This window comes from Mauremys mutica, chromosome 1 (assembly GCF_020497125.1).
Source record: "Mauremys mutica isolate MM-2020 ecotype Southern chromosome 1, ASM2049712v1, whole genome shotgun sequence".
NCBI classification, from domain to species: domain Eukaryota; kingdom Metazoa; phylum Chordata; order Testudines; family Geoemydidae; genus Mauremys; species Mauremys mutica.
In genome coordinates this window covers 12,618,110-12,634,645 of record NC_059072.1, presented here as the reverse complement: position 1 = coordinate 12,634,645, position 16,536 = coordinate 12,618,110, and the positions used below count along the sequence as shown (strand labels likewise).

General features: G+C 44.9%; 1 protein-coding gene across 1 annotated transcript in view; it reads right to left on the bottom strand.

Annotated features, from left to right (window-relative positions):
• ITIH2 (inter-alpha-trypsin inhibitor heavy chain 2) overlaps nucleotides 1–16,297 on the bottom strand; it is a 39,107-nt gene extending 22,810 nt beyond the window's left edge. The window contains exons 1-8 of the mRNA XM_045028916.1: nucleotides 16,146–16,297; nucleotides 14,509–14,583; nucleotides 9,762–9,797; nucleotides 7,838–8,010; nucleotides 7,488–7,592; nucleotides 5,498–5,660; nucleotides 4,077–4,184; nucleotides 1,333–1,461 (exon numbers count right to left, since the gene is read on the bottom strand). Coding sequence (XP_044884851.1) covers nucleotides 1,333–1,461; nucleotides 4,077–4,184; nucleotides 5,498–5,660; nucleotides 7,488–7,592; nucleotides 7,838–8,010; nucleotides 9,762–9,797; nucleotides 14,509–14,583; nucleotides 16,146–16,229 — 873 coding nt within the window. The 5' untranslated portion in view covers nucleotides 16,230–16,297. The remainder of the gene's footprint in view (nucleotides 1–1,332; nucleotides 1,462–4,076; nucleotides 4,185–5,497; nucleotides 5,661–7,487; nucleotides 7,593–7,837; nucleotides 8,011–9,761; nucleotides 9,798–14,508; nucleotides 14,584–16,145) is intronic.
• Nucleotides 16,298–16,536: the final 239 nt, after the last annotated feature.

Genomic DNA, 16,536 nt, shown 5'->3' with positions numbered 1-16,536 from the left:
TTGGAGTCGGTTAATCAGTACCCCAGTATGGTGTTGGGGAACAGTGCGATGCAAGAGACGCTGGCTTTTGCCCAAGACAGGAAGCTGGTCCTGGCCACTTGTTGTTAAGGTAACTGTATTCTGCCTGCCTAAAATCCCCCAGCTACTTCAGTTGGATGCAGGATTCTTGATTACTTCTGTTGTCCAGCCATGCTGTGCTTTGGTCCCGCCCTAATGGAACACAGAAAGAGCACCAGAGATGGGGATCATGGATGGTCTGCTCTGCTATGGCAACTACTTCTGATGTTCCATTTTGGGGAAGGCCAGTACTTGAGTTGCAGTCAGGCTTGGGGGGGTGGGGCTGGTCCCTTTTTGGCTTTTAGGGGCTACCTCACTTGTCTTATGGCCCCCTTACTTCTCACTACTGTCTAAATTAAAGCTCTTGACATTCAGGGCCCACCTAGGTCTCCCCTAGACTCAGCATTATGTACAGTAACTCCTCACTTAACATCCTCCTGCTTCACATTATTTTGAAGTTATGTCGCTGCTCCATTAGGGAACATGCTCATTTAAAGTTGTGCAATGCTCCCTTATAACGTCGTTTGGCTGCCTGCTCTGTCCACTGCTTGTAGGACTCTGTGGAAGAGCAGCGACTTTACAAGGGAGCATTGCCCAAGTTCCTCTTCTCCGCCTCCCTCCTGCCCTCCCAGCACTTCCCCCGCCACCAAACAGCTGTTTGGTGGCATGTAGGACTTTCTGGGAGGGAGGGGGACGAGCAGAGATGCGCATCTCTCTGGGAGGGAGGGGGACGAGCAGAGATGCGCATCTCTGCTCGTCCCCCTCCCTCCCAGAAAGTCCTAAGTGCCGCCAAATAGCTGTTTGGTGGCAGGGAAGTGCTAGGAGAGGAGGGGAGGAGCGGGGATGCAGCGTGCTCCAGGGAGGAGGTGGAGTGGAGGTGGGAAGAGGTGGGCCTGGAGTGGAGAGGAGACAGGAGGAGGCGGGACTGGAGCATCCCCTGGCAAAGTCGGCGCCTGTTCTTCTGGGGGGAAGCTGCCGCTGCTGCTGCGCAAGATGCTTCCTAGCATCCTTGCCTGCATCATTGTCTGCAACAGGCTGTGCCTGTGTGGAGTAAGCCAGGGGCACCTCCCCACCTCAGTACTGTACAGTGTATAATGCCTTTTGTCTGCCCCCAAAAAATTTCCTTGGAACCTAACCCCTTGCATTTACATTAAATCTCATGGGAAAATTGGATTAATGTAACATCGTTTCACTTAAAGTTGCATTTTTCAGGACCATAACTACAACGTTAAGTGAGGAGTACGAGAGCAACATATGCTAACAGAATAAACCTACTTCCAGTTCTCCAGCTTTGGTTTCTCGGTGCACATCATACGCCACCACAAAATTTCCATCTACTGCCGTGGCAGAACAGGTGGGGCATTTTCGTTGCTGAGCCACTGTTGGTTTGAAGGACACGTGGGCCTAGAGGTGAGATATGAACAAGGGAACTCCATTACAAAGTCAAACACACATCCCACGACAATGGTATCATTTCGAGAGATTAGGAATGAGTCTTGCAAGAAGCAATGGACTAGATTTTGTATGCAGGGCACACACAATTTTTGTTGAGCACCTTTGTAATTTTTCGAGTAAAACGGGGAGGGATTTTTGTTGCTTCAAAGCAAAGATTGCTCATTGGTTTTCTTCGCTCAGTTTCTTCACTGATAGCAGCTCTGTGTGCAAATACACATAGTCATATCCCCGTATTACAGAGAGACCCGGGCAAACTGTTTGTCATAAGCAATTCATTGGATGAATTTAGTTCTTTTTTCCTGTTTGCAAGGAAAAAAAAATATTTGCATGATATCCATGATTTTCACAATATCCATGATTTCCATGAATTTGTTATTTGTAATTGTTTGTCTGAACAAATGACAACCTATAGATTCCCTATAAATTGAGGGCTATGAATATTAGTAATTAGTTATCCGTGATTTGTTGCCTTTGTCACATGGTATTGTTTCTCTTTCCTGATTGGATTAATTCAACTTTTTAAAAGTGGAAAATAACAAATGACATATAGTCAATAGTGAACATCATGTTAACTCAGAGCTATCCATGTTTGCCCATGACTATATTTAGATTGTATGCTCTTTGAGGCAGGGACCATCGCTTTGTTCTGTGCTCTGGTCCATGAGTGGGATTCCTTGGGATTATCCGGTATTATCTATTATTATTATTATTAGTAGTAGTAGTATTAGCAGAGACAAAAGCTCCAAAAATAGCCACAGAACCTGATCATTGACATGAACAGTTGAGAGCATGAACATGGCTGAATTGAATTGTGGGCTGGATTTTGCCGATGTGTTTGCAAATACACCTCTACCCTGATATAACATGACCCGATATAACAAGTATTCGGATATAATGCGGTAAAGCAGAGGCTGGAGCACTGGGCCCTTTAAATCACTGCCAGGGAAGCCGGTCCAGTCCGGCACGGTGTACCAGCTCTTACCAGTACGCCGTACTGGACTGCACCCGATATAACACGGTCTCAACTAGAAAGCGGTGAGATTTTTTTGGCTCCCGAGAACCGCGTTATATCGGGGTAGAGGTGTACATTTTCATGCTATTCAATTTGCTCCAATTACAACCCTGTATGCCTCAGCCCAAACTTTTGGCTAAGTGGGTTCGTGGACAAACAAGATGTGAAGCTGTGCATTGATATCAGGGGGCTGACTTGCGATTAACCTGGAGTTTCAGTATAACCTCAGTTATAGACTGTATTTGTGTGTGTATTTGACCCTCATGAATATGAGGGACTGTAGTAGTAGTGTCTATTTTTATTTATTTAAAAGTCATCCATCATCTTGGTATCTAAAGGCCAAACCAGACATCTGCGTAAGGTCAAACTTAGGCCATGTCTACACTACCCGCTGGATTGGCGGGTAGTAATCGATCTATCGGGGATCGATTTATTGCGTCTCGCCTAGATGCAATAAATCAATCCCCAAATTGACGCCCATATTCCACCTCGGCAGGAGGAGTAAGCAGAGTCAACGGGGGAGCTGCAGCGGTCGACTTGCCACTGTGAGGATGGCCACGTAAGTCAAACTAAGATACTTTGACTTCAGCTATGCTATTCGTGTAGCTGCAATTGCGTATCTTACATTGACACCCCCGCCCCACAGTGTAGACCAGCTCACAGTGTGAGAGTAGCAGCTCAGCAAGTTCCCCCCACCCAACACACAGGCCTGCCAAAACACCATAGTCTTGATCTATATCATCTGTTATTTTACTCTAGACCTGGGCCTTTTTCTATCGATCCATGTATGTATGTTCAAATATTAATGCCATCAACACAGAATTGGAGCACTCTTCAGAGGATAAAGCCAGTTATACCAAATTGTCCGGTGTTTTGTGATGAGAAAATAAACCAACTAGCCCTGAAGAACATGGCTTGTCTACACATGAAGGTTATTCTGGAACAAGGTGTGGTGTGAATTGAAAGCAGAATAGATATTCTGGAAAAACTCCATGTGTGCACACTCTTATTCCAAAGTAAGCATGCCTTTCTCTGGTTTTATAGTTTAATTCACTTCCATCTTGAAGCTAATTGGGAAAAAGGCACTCTTACTCTGCAATAAGAGTCCACACATGGAGTTATTCAGGAATAACTGCTCCAGAATAAGTGCATGCGTAATCAAGCCCTAAAACAGCATATGATTATTTCTAACTTCCTAATGCGCAGTATTGATCAGCTCTGCCTTATATGTAGTTCATTATCTATCTGTTTTATACTGCTGCCATCCCCATAGTATATGAGCACCTTTCATATAAAATCAACAGCAACAGCAAAGTTACTAGTGGTCTTCATGAAGTATCTGGCACATCAACCAGTTCAGATGTGGTGCAGGGTGTGATCATCAAATGTCTGCATTCTGAATGGCAGATCTCCTCTTTCCAAGTGCTTTCTGTATGGCGAGCGTGTGTTACTTTGCCAGATCCCAGTGGGTACTGGGAGAATCTTATCCCCTGTGAGAGAAAATGTTGTACACCTACAGTTTCTTGGTGTCAGCTACTGCATTGACCATTACCTTTTTCTCTCCCTTAGAGATGGTGGTGATTCCCGCAAAGTGATCTCCTAGCGAGTTAGGAACATGCACGTAACGAAGTCCCTGAGGCTCAATAATGCGGACATCCACCTACAGGCAAGAGGAGAGGACAGTAAGCACAGAGCCTCATTAGAAATGCCCCAGTGTCTCATGGGCATTTCTGCGATCCCCAAAACACATTTGTGACAACACCCGGCCTCAGAGGGGCTGCCACGGGAACAGAGCCTATTTCACTATTGCCAGGGGTCCAAGCAATGGTTTGAGCAGATTGAAACAGCAGGGGGAGCTCTCACGCCACAAAGGAGAAGGGGAGGTGGAAGGAAATACTGATCCCCCGCCCCATGCAGGGAATGCAGTGGGAGCTGCTGTTAGCAGAGGAGAGAGTGGGGAAGCTCCCTTCTGTTCCCCCTCCTCCTCGCTTTAATCCTTAGATCCAAGTTGCCGGTAGGGCAGACTGGACAGTGTGTTGTTTCACTCTCTGGTCTCCAGGACCAGTCCTAGGTGGGTGGCTGGCCAGGGCAGAAGACACTCCCCCACACCCATCTCAGACCTCTGAGCAGAACAAAGGCTGGCCAGTCAGCAAAGCAAAACTACATAAAACCAAACGGCTGGGCAATCGGGAAAACCCTGAGCGGCACAGTGCCCCCTGGAAGCTGGCACCCCGATTGTCTGCCCCTAGCACCAGCCTGGCTGGTCCCATTGCCAAGGGAAGACTGACTGGCAAGTAGCTTCCCCAGCTCCTACAAGTTGTCTGTTCCTGCTGTCGGAGGTAGGGGGAGATTGGATAGTGAGCTGCTTTTCCCTCCTATAGGGTGTGTGGGGAGACTGGGAAGGGAATTGCTTTCCCCTTTAGTCCCAACCCTGGAGCTAGAATGTTGGTGGAGCCCTCCTTGGTGCTGCTACTGGGTGGGAGATCAGGCAGCAAGTCAACTCTGCAGCGGGGAAACAGGATTCAAGGTAGCAATCAATGGGAAGATGTCCAGGCCCTTAGTCAGCACGAAGCAGCCCATACTCCACAACACGGGAGCATGAGCAGTGAACATTCGCTTAGGGCCTGAGCCAAAGTCCAGTGAAGCCAATGAAAAGTTTTCTGATGCAAAAATCCTGCCTGCTTTTGTAGGCTACTTCACTCTGGAATTAGGGATGGGGATATTTTGAAAGGTGTTATACAAATTAGGGGCAAATCTGCCTCCCTTACTCACATGAGTAACCCCTACAGACCTCAGTGGGATGACTCATGAGGGAGAAGAGCCCTGAAGTTGTATGTAAGTGTGCAGTAGAGCGCATTGCACGAACTGTCACGCATGCTTGTATTTTCTGCGAGAACCAACCAACTATGTGCTCCTTGCAGTGATCTGGGTGAGAAGCAACACAGAACATTGTAGTCCTTGACTCTCCTGTACCTCTAGGTGCTTTGCAAGTCTTCCAGGCTGCAGAGGGATAACATACTCATATGATCCCAATTTCCTCCGCATCATTTCTTGGTAATGAATTTCAAACTGGACCTTCATTCCTCCGGGCACGTTCAGTTCAGCTTTGAAGTTTTCCATGTCAAGGGCACTGCTCCTGGAGGTGTTGTCAAAACACAAAGCTGTATCTCTGTGCGGCAAATACCCGAATATGAACACTCACCCAGTACCTGCTTCAAGAAAAACACCTGCTTTTTGCTAAAGGCCTGGGTTAATAAAAATACAGGGAGACCTAATAGGTGATTTGGCCTTAAATTTGGCCTATAAAAGGGAACTACACTTACGTATCAACTCAATGAGGCTTTGTCAATTTGAGGGTGGAAACACAAGGTGAGCTCTGGGCAAGTTAACTATTGTTCTTGCTAGAGATGAGCATAAACACCTATCAGGGATGGTCTAGGTATATTTGGTCCTGCCTCAGCATGGGGTAGGGTAACCAATTGGGTTGGACGTATTCCTGGAGGTTTCATCACATGACATGATCTTTAATTAAAGATTAAATCTTCCATTCCTGGAGACTCCAGGACAATCCTGGAGGATTAGCAATTCTAGCATGGGGGCATGGACTAGATGACCTCTCTAAGTCCCTTCCAGGCCTACCTTTCTATGATAAAGCAAACCAGAGATTCAAGGCAATGGAATAGAGTGGTCAGCAATAGGAATCTCCGTTACGCAGCAAATTCCAAAACTTCCTACCCAATGAAATGCCAATATAATTTCAAGTCAATTAAAATATATTATTCTCATCTCAACTTTTTGATTTTCTATTATTATAAATTATAATATAACTGTCAACATGAAAAGTCATTTCAAAACAAAAAATCAAATTGTTTAGTTTCAATAAGAACATTTCGGCTTTACCAAAGAGCTTTGTTTCAATTTTTTTCCGAAAGAAAATCTGTCAGAATTTGACGCCCACAGAAAGTATCGATTTTGACGAAACGGTGGTTTTTGATGGAAAAGGGTTCCATTGGAAAGCTTTCATCCAGCTCTGCTTTGGAATGTTTGGAGTCTGGGCTCAGATCAGCACCTAAAGTTTGCAGATGGCTCCACCCTATACCACAGTCAAAATCAAAACCCAGATCTCAACTTCCACCCAGAGTTCTAAGAAGTTCCAAATACAGACCAGGATCTAGATTTGAATTTTGCTCTTTGAATCCACCTCTAACATTTGCAGATTACTGGTTTCTGTTTAAAAAACAAAAACAATTTTAAAGTAGTGGTTGAAGTAGAAGTCTGAATCAGGACTCCTGGGTTCCACTTGTGATTCTGCTACTAAGCTTGGGCTTGTCACGTGACAATAATAATAATATATGGAGATATCCCTCTCTCATAGAGATGGAAGGGTCCCTGAAAGGTCATTGAGTCCAGCCCCCTGCCTTCACCAGCAGGAGCAAATACTGATTTTGCCTGAGAGCGGCCCCCTCAAGGATTGAGCTCACAACTGTAGGTTTAGCAGGCCAATGGCCAAACCACTGAGCTATCCCTACCTGCCCCAGTCACCTTTGTGCAGAGAGCCAGTCTAAGTTCTGTGTTCTGATTAAGTCCCATGTAAATCTCAAAATAGAGCATAAATGGGATTTAAGTGGTGCATAGGCATCATGCTGACCCTATATTTGTAGTGTCTTAGCTGCTTGTGGTAAGCACGTCAAAAAATAATTACTTAATATATAGGCCCTAATCTGGCAAAACACTTAAGTTCTGACTTCAATGAGACTATTCATGGGCTTGAAGTTAAGCATGTGCTTCAGTGTTTTGCTGGATCAGGGCCTAAATAAAGACACTATACTCATGGTCATGGGATTTCCACCAGAGATCCTATTTTGGTGTCAGGACACAGACCAGTCTCACAGTCTGGGAGTTAAAGATTCTAGTAAAGGAAAAGGAAGTACAGTAGCATAATAAAGAGGAAAAATCTTTGTACCTTACTATTCCAGCAGCTTTGCCTTTGGCCCTGGCCTGAGCATATTGTTGTCTGGCTGCAGATTTTTCTCTAATTGAACTAGTAAATGTTATGCCATTTATGTTCCTAAGAGAGAAAAAAACAGACAGATCATCACAGAGACTATTGTGGAGTTTCTTTATTTTAAGGAGAAATCAAGTTGAATCAAATCGGTTCCTAATCCAGTGGAATCTTTTACTTTAAAAAAAAAATCTTGGAAAAATTTTATATACAATAGAAGTTATGGACACTTTCCCTCTTATCCTTCCACCAGCTTCTTATTTGATTATTGAAATTGTCACACACAATAGATACAGCTGCCCACTACTTACATAGTGAAGTTGTGAATGAAGGCTCCTTTGGGAATCTGCACATCAAACACCAAATTTTGGGCATGCTTAGCTTTATTTTCCACTTTGCTTTGGATCATGGTGTCGACCAAACGGGACGTTATGGTGGACTGAACTTTGTAGCTATAAATACTTATCTTGTCATCTCCTGCTACCTGAAATGGAGAAGATAACTTTGAACATTCGGGATAGAGATACACCGGGTACGTTTTGCATGGAGGGATGGTTCAATCCGTGCTGACAATCACAGTGTTTGTATTTAGCTACAGTTCATTACAAAATGGCACCCTCAATGGATCTTCAACTCTTGTAGATCTCAGACATTTGGAATGAGGTCGTTTAACAAGAGACTACTGTAATATACTGGCCTAGTACATGAGCTCATATTGCATGATGGGTTGCTACTTTCTAGTATCTAAAGTTCTTTTGCTTAAGATGGAGACAGCTAAATTTCTGGTGCAGTGGGTCCCAGGTTCAATCCCAGCTAGTGATTGTTCTGTCTATGGCTTTGTGCAAAGCCGCGTGGAGACTCTTAGGTCAGTTCACCTCAGCTTTAGCCTGTTCCTAATTAAACCAAAATAAGCCTGGTTTAAACAGGACTAAGCTTTGCAGCCTTTTGCTCTGGTTTAACTGAACTGGTTTAGAATCATTCCTTTAATGTAAAACAACTCAGCTCTGTGTGAGGACAAGCCCCGTGTGTATTTCACTAACACGACATGTAGGGAGGATTGGGATTTATAGGCCTTCTGGAAAAAGTGTGTTTCAGAGAAATGTTGTCAGTAGCTACCGGTGTGGTGCTCTGCTCTTGTTCGATGATGATAACAGTCGGCTGCGTGTGTGTTCCCTCTGCGTGCTGCCCCAGTTCTGCGCAGATAGCTGACACAGCAAACCCTGAGAGAACCCCCAAAGACCACAGACTCTAGTAAGGTATGAAGGAACCCGAGCCAGGTTTATTGTCAAACAAAGCACAGTAATAGTTTCCCGTAGACTCTACAAGACATACTACAAATTTGTGCCCCCTGGCAATGGACTCAGCTCAGTCAGTGGCGGGACTTTCCACTGCCCCCTAGGCCAGACAAAGATGTGCACTCTGGGACCTACTTTTATACAGTTATAGGACAGAGTACTCATCCCTACTGACGTATTGAGGTACAGCCCCTTGGCTCGTAAGGGTGCTGTCTCCCCCTTTGATCACGTTGTTTCAAACAAACAGATCTATCCATCATGCTGTCCTTTTGACCCTGTCTTTAAGATGCACCTGCCTGTTCCTTGTTATCTCTGTGGAGTGTCCTCATATTGGGATGTCCAGGTGCCATCTTGGCACAAGTTCCTCTTATTAGCACTTATATGTGAATGCACCTGCTTCTAACAACCCTCTTCTCACCAACTTCTGTGAGTGGGGCCTGCCTCTGGCTCACAGCCCAGCTTTTGCTTAGCAATGTCTGGCAGTACTTTGGTTCAGGCTTCAGGCCTCAGACTGGGCCTCTGACACAAGAGTTTGTTTCTGGGCCTCATCTTACTACAAGAAAGACTTAAATAAGTGAGGGAGGAGGCAACTTGGCAGACCAGGTCAGATGTAAGATCCACCATTGCAGTTCATTGAGAGAGGGAGAACAGCATGATTTGCCATGAGGTTTATAAAAATATTGCCTTTGGGAGGAAGGGAGAGCATGTTTTCTGTTCATTTTTGTGCGTATTCCCACACCAGTACAATATATTTCACCATGAAATCTTGTACCAATCCCCCGAACAGCATTGTGCAAGCAGCCAGCTGTTTGAAGAAAACAGGTTAATACCCGATCAGTGATACAAGCAAGGCATTGAACAAACAGCAGGATTGATTTCCAGATAATGGTTAACTGGAAAATCAGTCATCATTTTTTTTTCTCCACAGAAGAAAACTCACCGACTCTCCAGAGTCCTCATCGTTTAATGTGCTTCTCTGGGAAGAAAAGAAATAGAGAGTGAGACTTCAGCAAGCCTGAGAATTACAAGTCTAGTGGTCAAGAATTAGCTATTAAAGGGATCAAACAGCATATTGTCCGTGTATTGTTTCACAGGATGATCAGAATCAATGAGAGTCACTGGGTTTAGTTCTTAGTGTCCTTCTCTTCACTTTATTTCTTGTGCTTAAGGGGTGGATTTTCAAAAGTCCCTGAGGCCCAGATCCTCAAGAGGTGCCTAACTCCCATTGATTTCAAGTGCCTTTGAGTATCTGAGCCTAAGTGAAGCATAAGTCCAATTGGACATCACTGACAATCTGGCTCTGAAACCGAGGGACTTTCGAAAACAAAAGTAGGCTGGCTGAAAAATTTCTGATGGAAATTTGGGATTCTGACAAAATGGTTTGTGTGTGCGTGAAAAGGGTCTGCTTTCTGCAGAAAATTTTGAGTTTTTGTACAAAACTTTCTGGCCAAAAACCAAATCTTTTGCCTCAAACCAAAACTTTTTTCTGCCAAAATTTTTCAGTTTTAATATTTTTTTCTATGAAAAGTTGAAAATTTCCATGGAAAATTTAAACAAAAATGATGTTTTTGTTGCTGTTTTCATTAATAAAATTCTGCAGAAAAAAATAGTTCTGACCAGCACTACTATTTAAACCTTACCAGGGCTTAAAAATAGTAATGAGCTAATTTTTTTACTGCCATATGAAGATCCCTGTTTAGGATTTATGTCAAGCAGTAGTGACATCTTGTGGCCAGCTCTTGACCCTCTAAAAAAATTAAACCCATGTGAGTGACACCGGCTCCTTAAATGTGACAAAGGCCCAAATTGAGGTAGACAGCAAAAACCATAGAAGAAGCTTATAATTATGGGTGGTTCTTTTCCTGAAGTTTGGTAACAGTTTAGGTCAGTACATTTGAACTAAGTTAACTTATGCATGGGTAACTGCAGGATTATGTGCGATGCAGGTAAATCAGGGTGTGTAGATGAGGTGACATACCTCATAAAGAGATCCTGTAAAGAGTTATAGATTGGGTGTTTCACCATTTCACTGAACATACACATGGCCCAAGTTTGTATTTGGAAATGCTGTGGTTTAGATCTAGGTGCACTTAATCATGCCTCAGTGTTGGGAGGCTGGACTGGATGACTTCTTGAGGCTATCTTCCAGCCCTACATTTCTGTCATTCTAGGAGAAGATAGAGATGGGCCCAAGCTGAACCATTCAGATCCAGATTTCAAATCTCCCAAAGTTTGGTGGTGGCTGGATACAGATTTATCCCATTTAAAGATAAGGACCATGTGCAAAATTTCAAGCTGGGTTGAATTTGGAACACCTCCATGGATTCATAATGTCAAGAGATGGGTGTTCAGCTGTTCACTGGATCTAGTGTTTGATTTGTTCGTGTTTCTCGTAGCAGTTGGCCAACTCCAGAAACGTTTATCTAATCCCTCCAAATGTTGGTAGCTGGGATGAAATGGACCCTAGATCCAAACCAACCCTTGTTTTGGTTGTGCAAAACAGAACCTGGCCAACAAAGTCTTGCAAAAGCAAAACCCAGTGTACTCAGCCCGTCTGTAGTTACAAGGATGTGGCCAGCAAGAAGGCTCCATAGTCCCAGCTCCGGCAAATAGCACAGAACCAAGATTTTCCAAAGTGGCTAGAGATTGGTAGGGCATGAATTTTTGGTTGTGCCACACCCTAAAGGACCCTGAGTTTTCAGACAGCTCTGAGCTCCTACCCTCTGAAAATCAGACAGCGTCTCAAGTTGGGTATCAATGGGTAGGGCACTAATCTAAGACGTGGAAGACCTGGGTTCACATCCCTGTTCTACCACAGACTTCTTGTCTGAGCCTATGCAAGTCACCAAGCCATTCTGTGCCTCGGGTCCCCATCTGAAAACTAAGGTCGAAAACACTGCCCTACCTCCCTGGGGTGTTGTGAGGCTAAATATATGAAAGAATGAGAAGTGCGCAGGTACCCTAGGAAAGGGGGCCAGATAAGTGCTTACAACTGACAGAATAGAGGAATATATAAAAGCCCCTTCCAGCTGACCTCAAGATACATTATTAGACCATCCGTTTTGGATCCAGAGATCTTTGATCTGATGGCAGCAATTCTATCCCCTCAAAATAAATCAGACTGCGATCTCTAAGGGAATTTAATTTTATTACTGAAGTGCATTTTCTGCTGGTGAAAGATGCAGCTGGAATGTAGAACAGAAGCAGCATGGACTTCCTCAGACTGCCTCTCTGTTGTGTCTCAAGCGCTGACCTGGTGTAACCATCTCTGGGGCAGAAAGGGGCCTCGGGTCTCCATGACTCATGCTAGTCTTTGCACTCACTGCTGAGATGGCCAACAAAGGGCCTATTGTAACAACGAGGGAGGAGTGGGAGGTGGAAACTTGCTCGTTAGGAAATGGACTCACCCCTAGAGCTGGTTGAAATTTGTCATTCAATATAAATAATGATGTTTTTAATCAAAGGGAAAGTTTCACAGAAATCATTTTGAGTTTCCATTGCTCGGGTTTTTTTTTTTTTTAAATGTAGCTTGTTGTGGTTTTTGATGATCATTTTATCTGTGATTTTGAGGGGTTTATTTCCGCTGCCAATTTTCACTTATCTTAGGCCTAGTCTACACATAAGTTATGTAGCGCTTAAACTGTTATAGTTAAAGTGGTACAACCCATTTCCCCCAGTGTGCATGTTGTTATACTAGGATCAAGGTGTTTATATTGGTATTGCTTTTTTTCTTATGGGAAGGGGAATAAGCTAGACTGGTATCAGGCTCCTTTATACTGGTACAACAGCATCCATACTCTGGATTGTGCAGGGCCGCCCAGAGGATTCAGGGGGCCTGGGGTCTTTGGCGGAGGGGGGCCCCTGCTTCGGCGGTAATTTGGCTGCAGGGGGGTCCTTCTGCTCCAGAACCCGCCACCGAAGTGCCCCGAAGACTCACGACGGGGCTTCCCCACCGCTGAATTACCGTGGAAGCGCCGGGTCTTCCACGGTAATTCAGTGGTGTGGGGTCCTTCTGCCCTGGGGCGGAAAGACTCCCCCCGCCACCGAAGACCCAGAGCGGAAGAAGGTCCGGGAGCCCGGGCCCCACGAGAGTTTTCCGGGGCCCCCAGAGCGAGTGAAGGACCCCACTCCAGGGGCCTCGGAGAACTCTTGTGGGGGCCCCTGTAGGGCCCGGGGCAAATTGCCCCACTTGCCCCCCCCAGGCGGCCCTGGGATTGTGCAGGTATAGCTGTAGTAGTTAAAAAAATCCACACCCCTAATCGACATAGTTATATTGGTAAAAACCTGTGTGTAAACCAGGCCCATGTCACTTGGGTCCTGATTCTGCAAGTGTGCATAGGTCTGGTTCTCATTTACACTAAAACCCCTTTATTCCACTCTGGTAATGTGAAGGGGGCTTAAGATGGGAATTTACACTCAGGTTAAGGCCTGGGGCAGTGTAAATGAGCCTTAGGGCTTGTCTACACACCGCCGCAGTGTGGACTACGGAGGTGTGAATTGTAGAGCGCGCTAACTGCCTTATGTAGACCCTGCTGGCACACACGAAAAGGCACCCACTGCACCTTAACATAGCCCTGTTTGAAATGGGACTACATCAATGCAAGCTGAGTTCCTTTCCATTCACACCAACAGGGTCTGGAGCAGTCGGAGCGCAATGCGTTCGTATGCTCTCCAATATGCAGCCCCGTAGTCTGCACGGCAGCACCGTGGAGATAACCCGTTAGTGTAAATGAGCCTCAGAGCCGGATGCACTTCAGCATTATACACCATGAGTATTCCCGGTTAACTCAACGGGACATTAAACCTGGCCCCACTCCTGCAAACACTTATCCACATGCTTAACTTTGGTCCCAGGAGCAATCTTATTGACGTTAACGGGATTACCCATGGTAGCGAAGTTAAGCATATTCGTTAAACGTTTGCAGGATTGGGGCCAGGTGGCTTTTTTCCCCTCCAAAATAAATTTAAAAAAAAGTGTTTAAAGTTTTCAAAAAATTAATTTTTAAATAAATAATTCTTTTGATAAGCTTTTGATTTAAAAATCATTCCACAGAAAAAGTTAAAAAATCCATCTCTTTCAATAACGGACAGAATGAAATGATCAGCAGTATAGTCACACACACACACAACAAAAAAAGGAACTTTTTTGACAAGTTCTACTGATCTGCCAACTACTTTTCACATACAGCACTGAGCAGCTATCCCCTGTGATTGGTTTCCCATTGACCTACCCAGGAAAACAATAGTCAATCAGCAGGGCTGGAAGAGCCCATACTACATTACCAATCTCCTAAACCCTAGCTTTTCCTGGACATTTTGGTGCCGATTCTGCAATCCGATTCACCTGGGCACACCCCTCCTCTGCATGGAGCTCCTTTGAAGTCAAAGGGACTTTTCACATGCATGAAGTTAAATGTGTGTAATGTTCTGATTAACTAGTTGTACTGCAGTTGCACCTGGGGACTCCAATCAGGTCATGGTCCCCTTGTGCCAAGCGTTGTACAGAGTTCTTGCCCAAAGCAGCACCCACCAGGCTCATGCATGCATGGATCCACTCGAGTACACCTGATTGCAGAATTATGGCCTTTGTAATGGAATAGAACATCAGTTGTTTGCTTCAAAACATTTTTCTTTTCATCTCTCTCTCTCTCTCTCCTCCCCTTTTCTAGATTTTATGATTGCTGTACCTGGTACCTGCCATTTCTCATCATGGGCTTTGACAGAAATCCATCAACCTCCAGGTCAAACAAGTTCTCCAGATCCTAAAGGAGACACAGGGAAACAGTAAAGTGTGCACCTCACGGCAGATTTCACTTTCCGAGCTCTCTGTTTCAGAACTGGCAACGCACTCGCTGAAGATGACAGAACAGATGTAGGAAACAAATCCATATCATGTCCCCATAACTTCAGCATTTGTTGTGGACAGATTTTAGTTTGTCATCTCTGGGCTTGATTCATCACTCCAGTTTTGTGCTAGTTTGAATTTACTTCCCCCTAGGCGCAAGTGGGGAGTTGAGAGGAATTATGACTCTGCGCATCACAGTTCTTTCCCAGGGCAACAGATCTAGGGCCACTCCCCTTCCACAGTGATGAATCTCCAGGCTCCATCTATCCCATTATTTAATACGATCACTTTTGTCCTCCATATGCGGCTATTACTTCTGAAGTCAGGACATATCTCAGCGGGCCTGAAATATCCATAAAGTACAGTAGGCAGATTTACAACACAGTGGGCCCAATCCTGATCTCCAGTGTGGACTGAGACAGAGTCTGTCCTCATTTACACCAGGGTCCAGAGTAACACCATTGAAGCCAGTGAAGTTATTTTGGTTTTACACTGAGTGTCACTGAGAGCAAAATTTGGCTCCTTGACATTAGAAGGAGTTACTCCAGATTTACACAAGCGACAAGGAAATAGGCCCAGTATTTTGTACCTGATACAGAACAATCAGGATAATCAATCTCATCGTGTCATTTAAAAAAAACACAAAAACATTGTACCACGAAAGAGAAAACATCTCCATCTGACTAATTATGATCAACACCGGAGAGGGACACTAGACATCACAGAGCTTCAGACCATCCCTGCCTGCTGCCCCGTAATGTTTCAAATGTGCCCAATAAATAATAGAGTTTGGATGAGAACTGTAATCATCAGACCTGGATCTGAACTCCCCCCAGAATCTGAAAGCATTTGGGTCCAGAGATTTAGTTCAGCTCAGGTCTAGAATTATGACTTCATTTAGAAATGTATTAAGGAGCTGCCCATTGGCCCTGCTCCATTAACATCGATGGGAGTGTGACAGAAGGCAGTGGATAGAAAACAGGCCTGATTCTGTAGTCCCTAACATGTCTATTATTAAGCACCAACACTGTATATAAGACACACATTCCCTCTCCGGAGGAGCATACAGTCTAAGGCCCCGACTCTGCAATCAGACCTGTGCAGGCAAAGACCTTAGCCCATGCGGAGCCTCCCAAAGTTGGAGAGGATCTGTGCTGCTACACTGAGCCAGCTGCAGGATTGGGGCCAGCAAGACAGGCAAAGCTCAGACAAGAATGGGAATTCTGCCTGAGTCAGGCATACAGGGTCTGGCCATGAGCTACCCCTAGTATAGGCATATTGAAGAGCAATACTAGAAATGGAAGACAAGAAGCTGTTACCCGGACGATACAGGATTATAGCAGAAGGAAAAAGAAATTAAGAGGTAGAGGCAAAACTATTAAGAGAAGCAATGGACCTGATCCTGCACTCCTCAGTAGGAGCTCGGATATTAACTGCAGTGAGTGTAACAGGATCAGACCCCCCTGTGAAATTACTTACATCTGGGATTTCGTCGATGACGAGATCAAAGCTTCGTATTTCAGAAACAAGGAATAAAAGCAGGATGCAAATCAGCTGCTTCATTGTCTCCCTGCTTGATTCACTTCCCAAGAGCCGCTCACACAGGCGCTGGATAGCGGGTCTCTCCTTCTCTGAGCCAAGTTCAAGGAAAAGACTGGAAGTTATGCAGTATTTTGAACAGCATTTTGAAATGCTGACTTTGTTCAGGCCCCAGGTAAATATTTGCCCTGTAACGCAAGCCAGAGCTGTGGGGGCATGGGCGAGGGTTGTGCAAATATGGTATCATCCCTCTGCCATACCCCTGATAACAGCTCAGCACCGGATAGGCTCCGTTCTTGCCTTTGTAGATTCCCAGAGGGTTTAACTAATT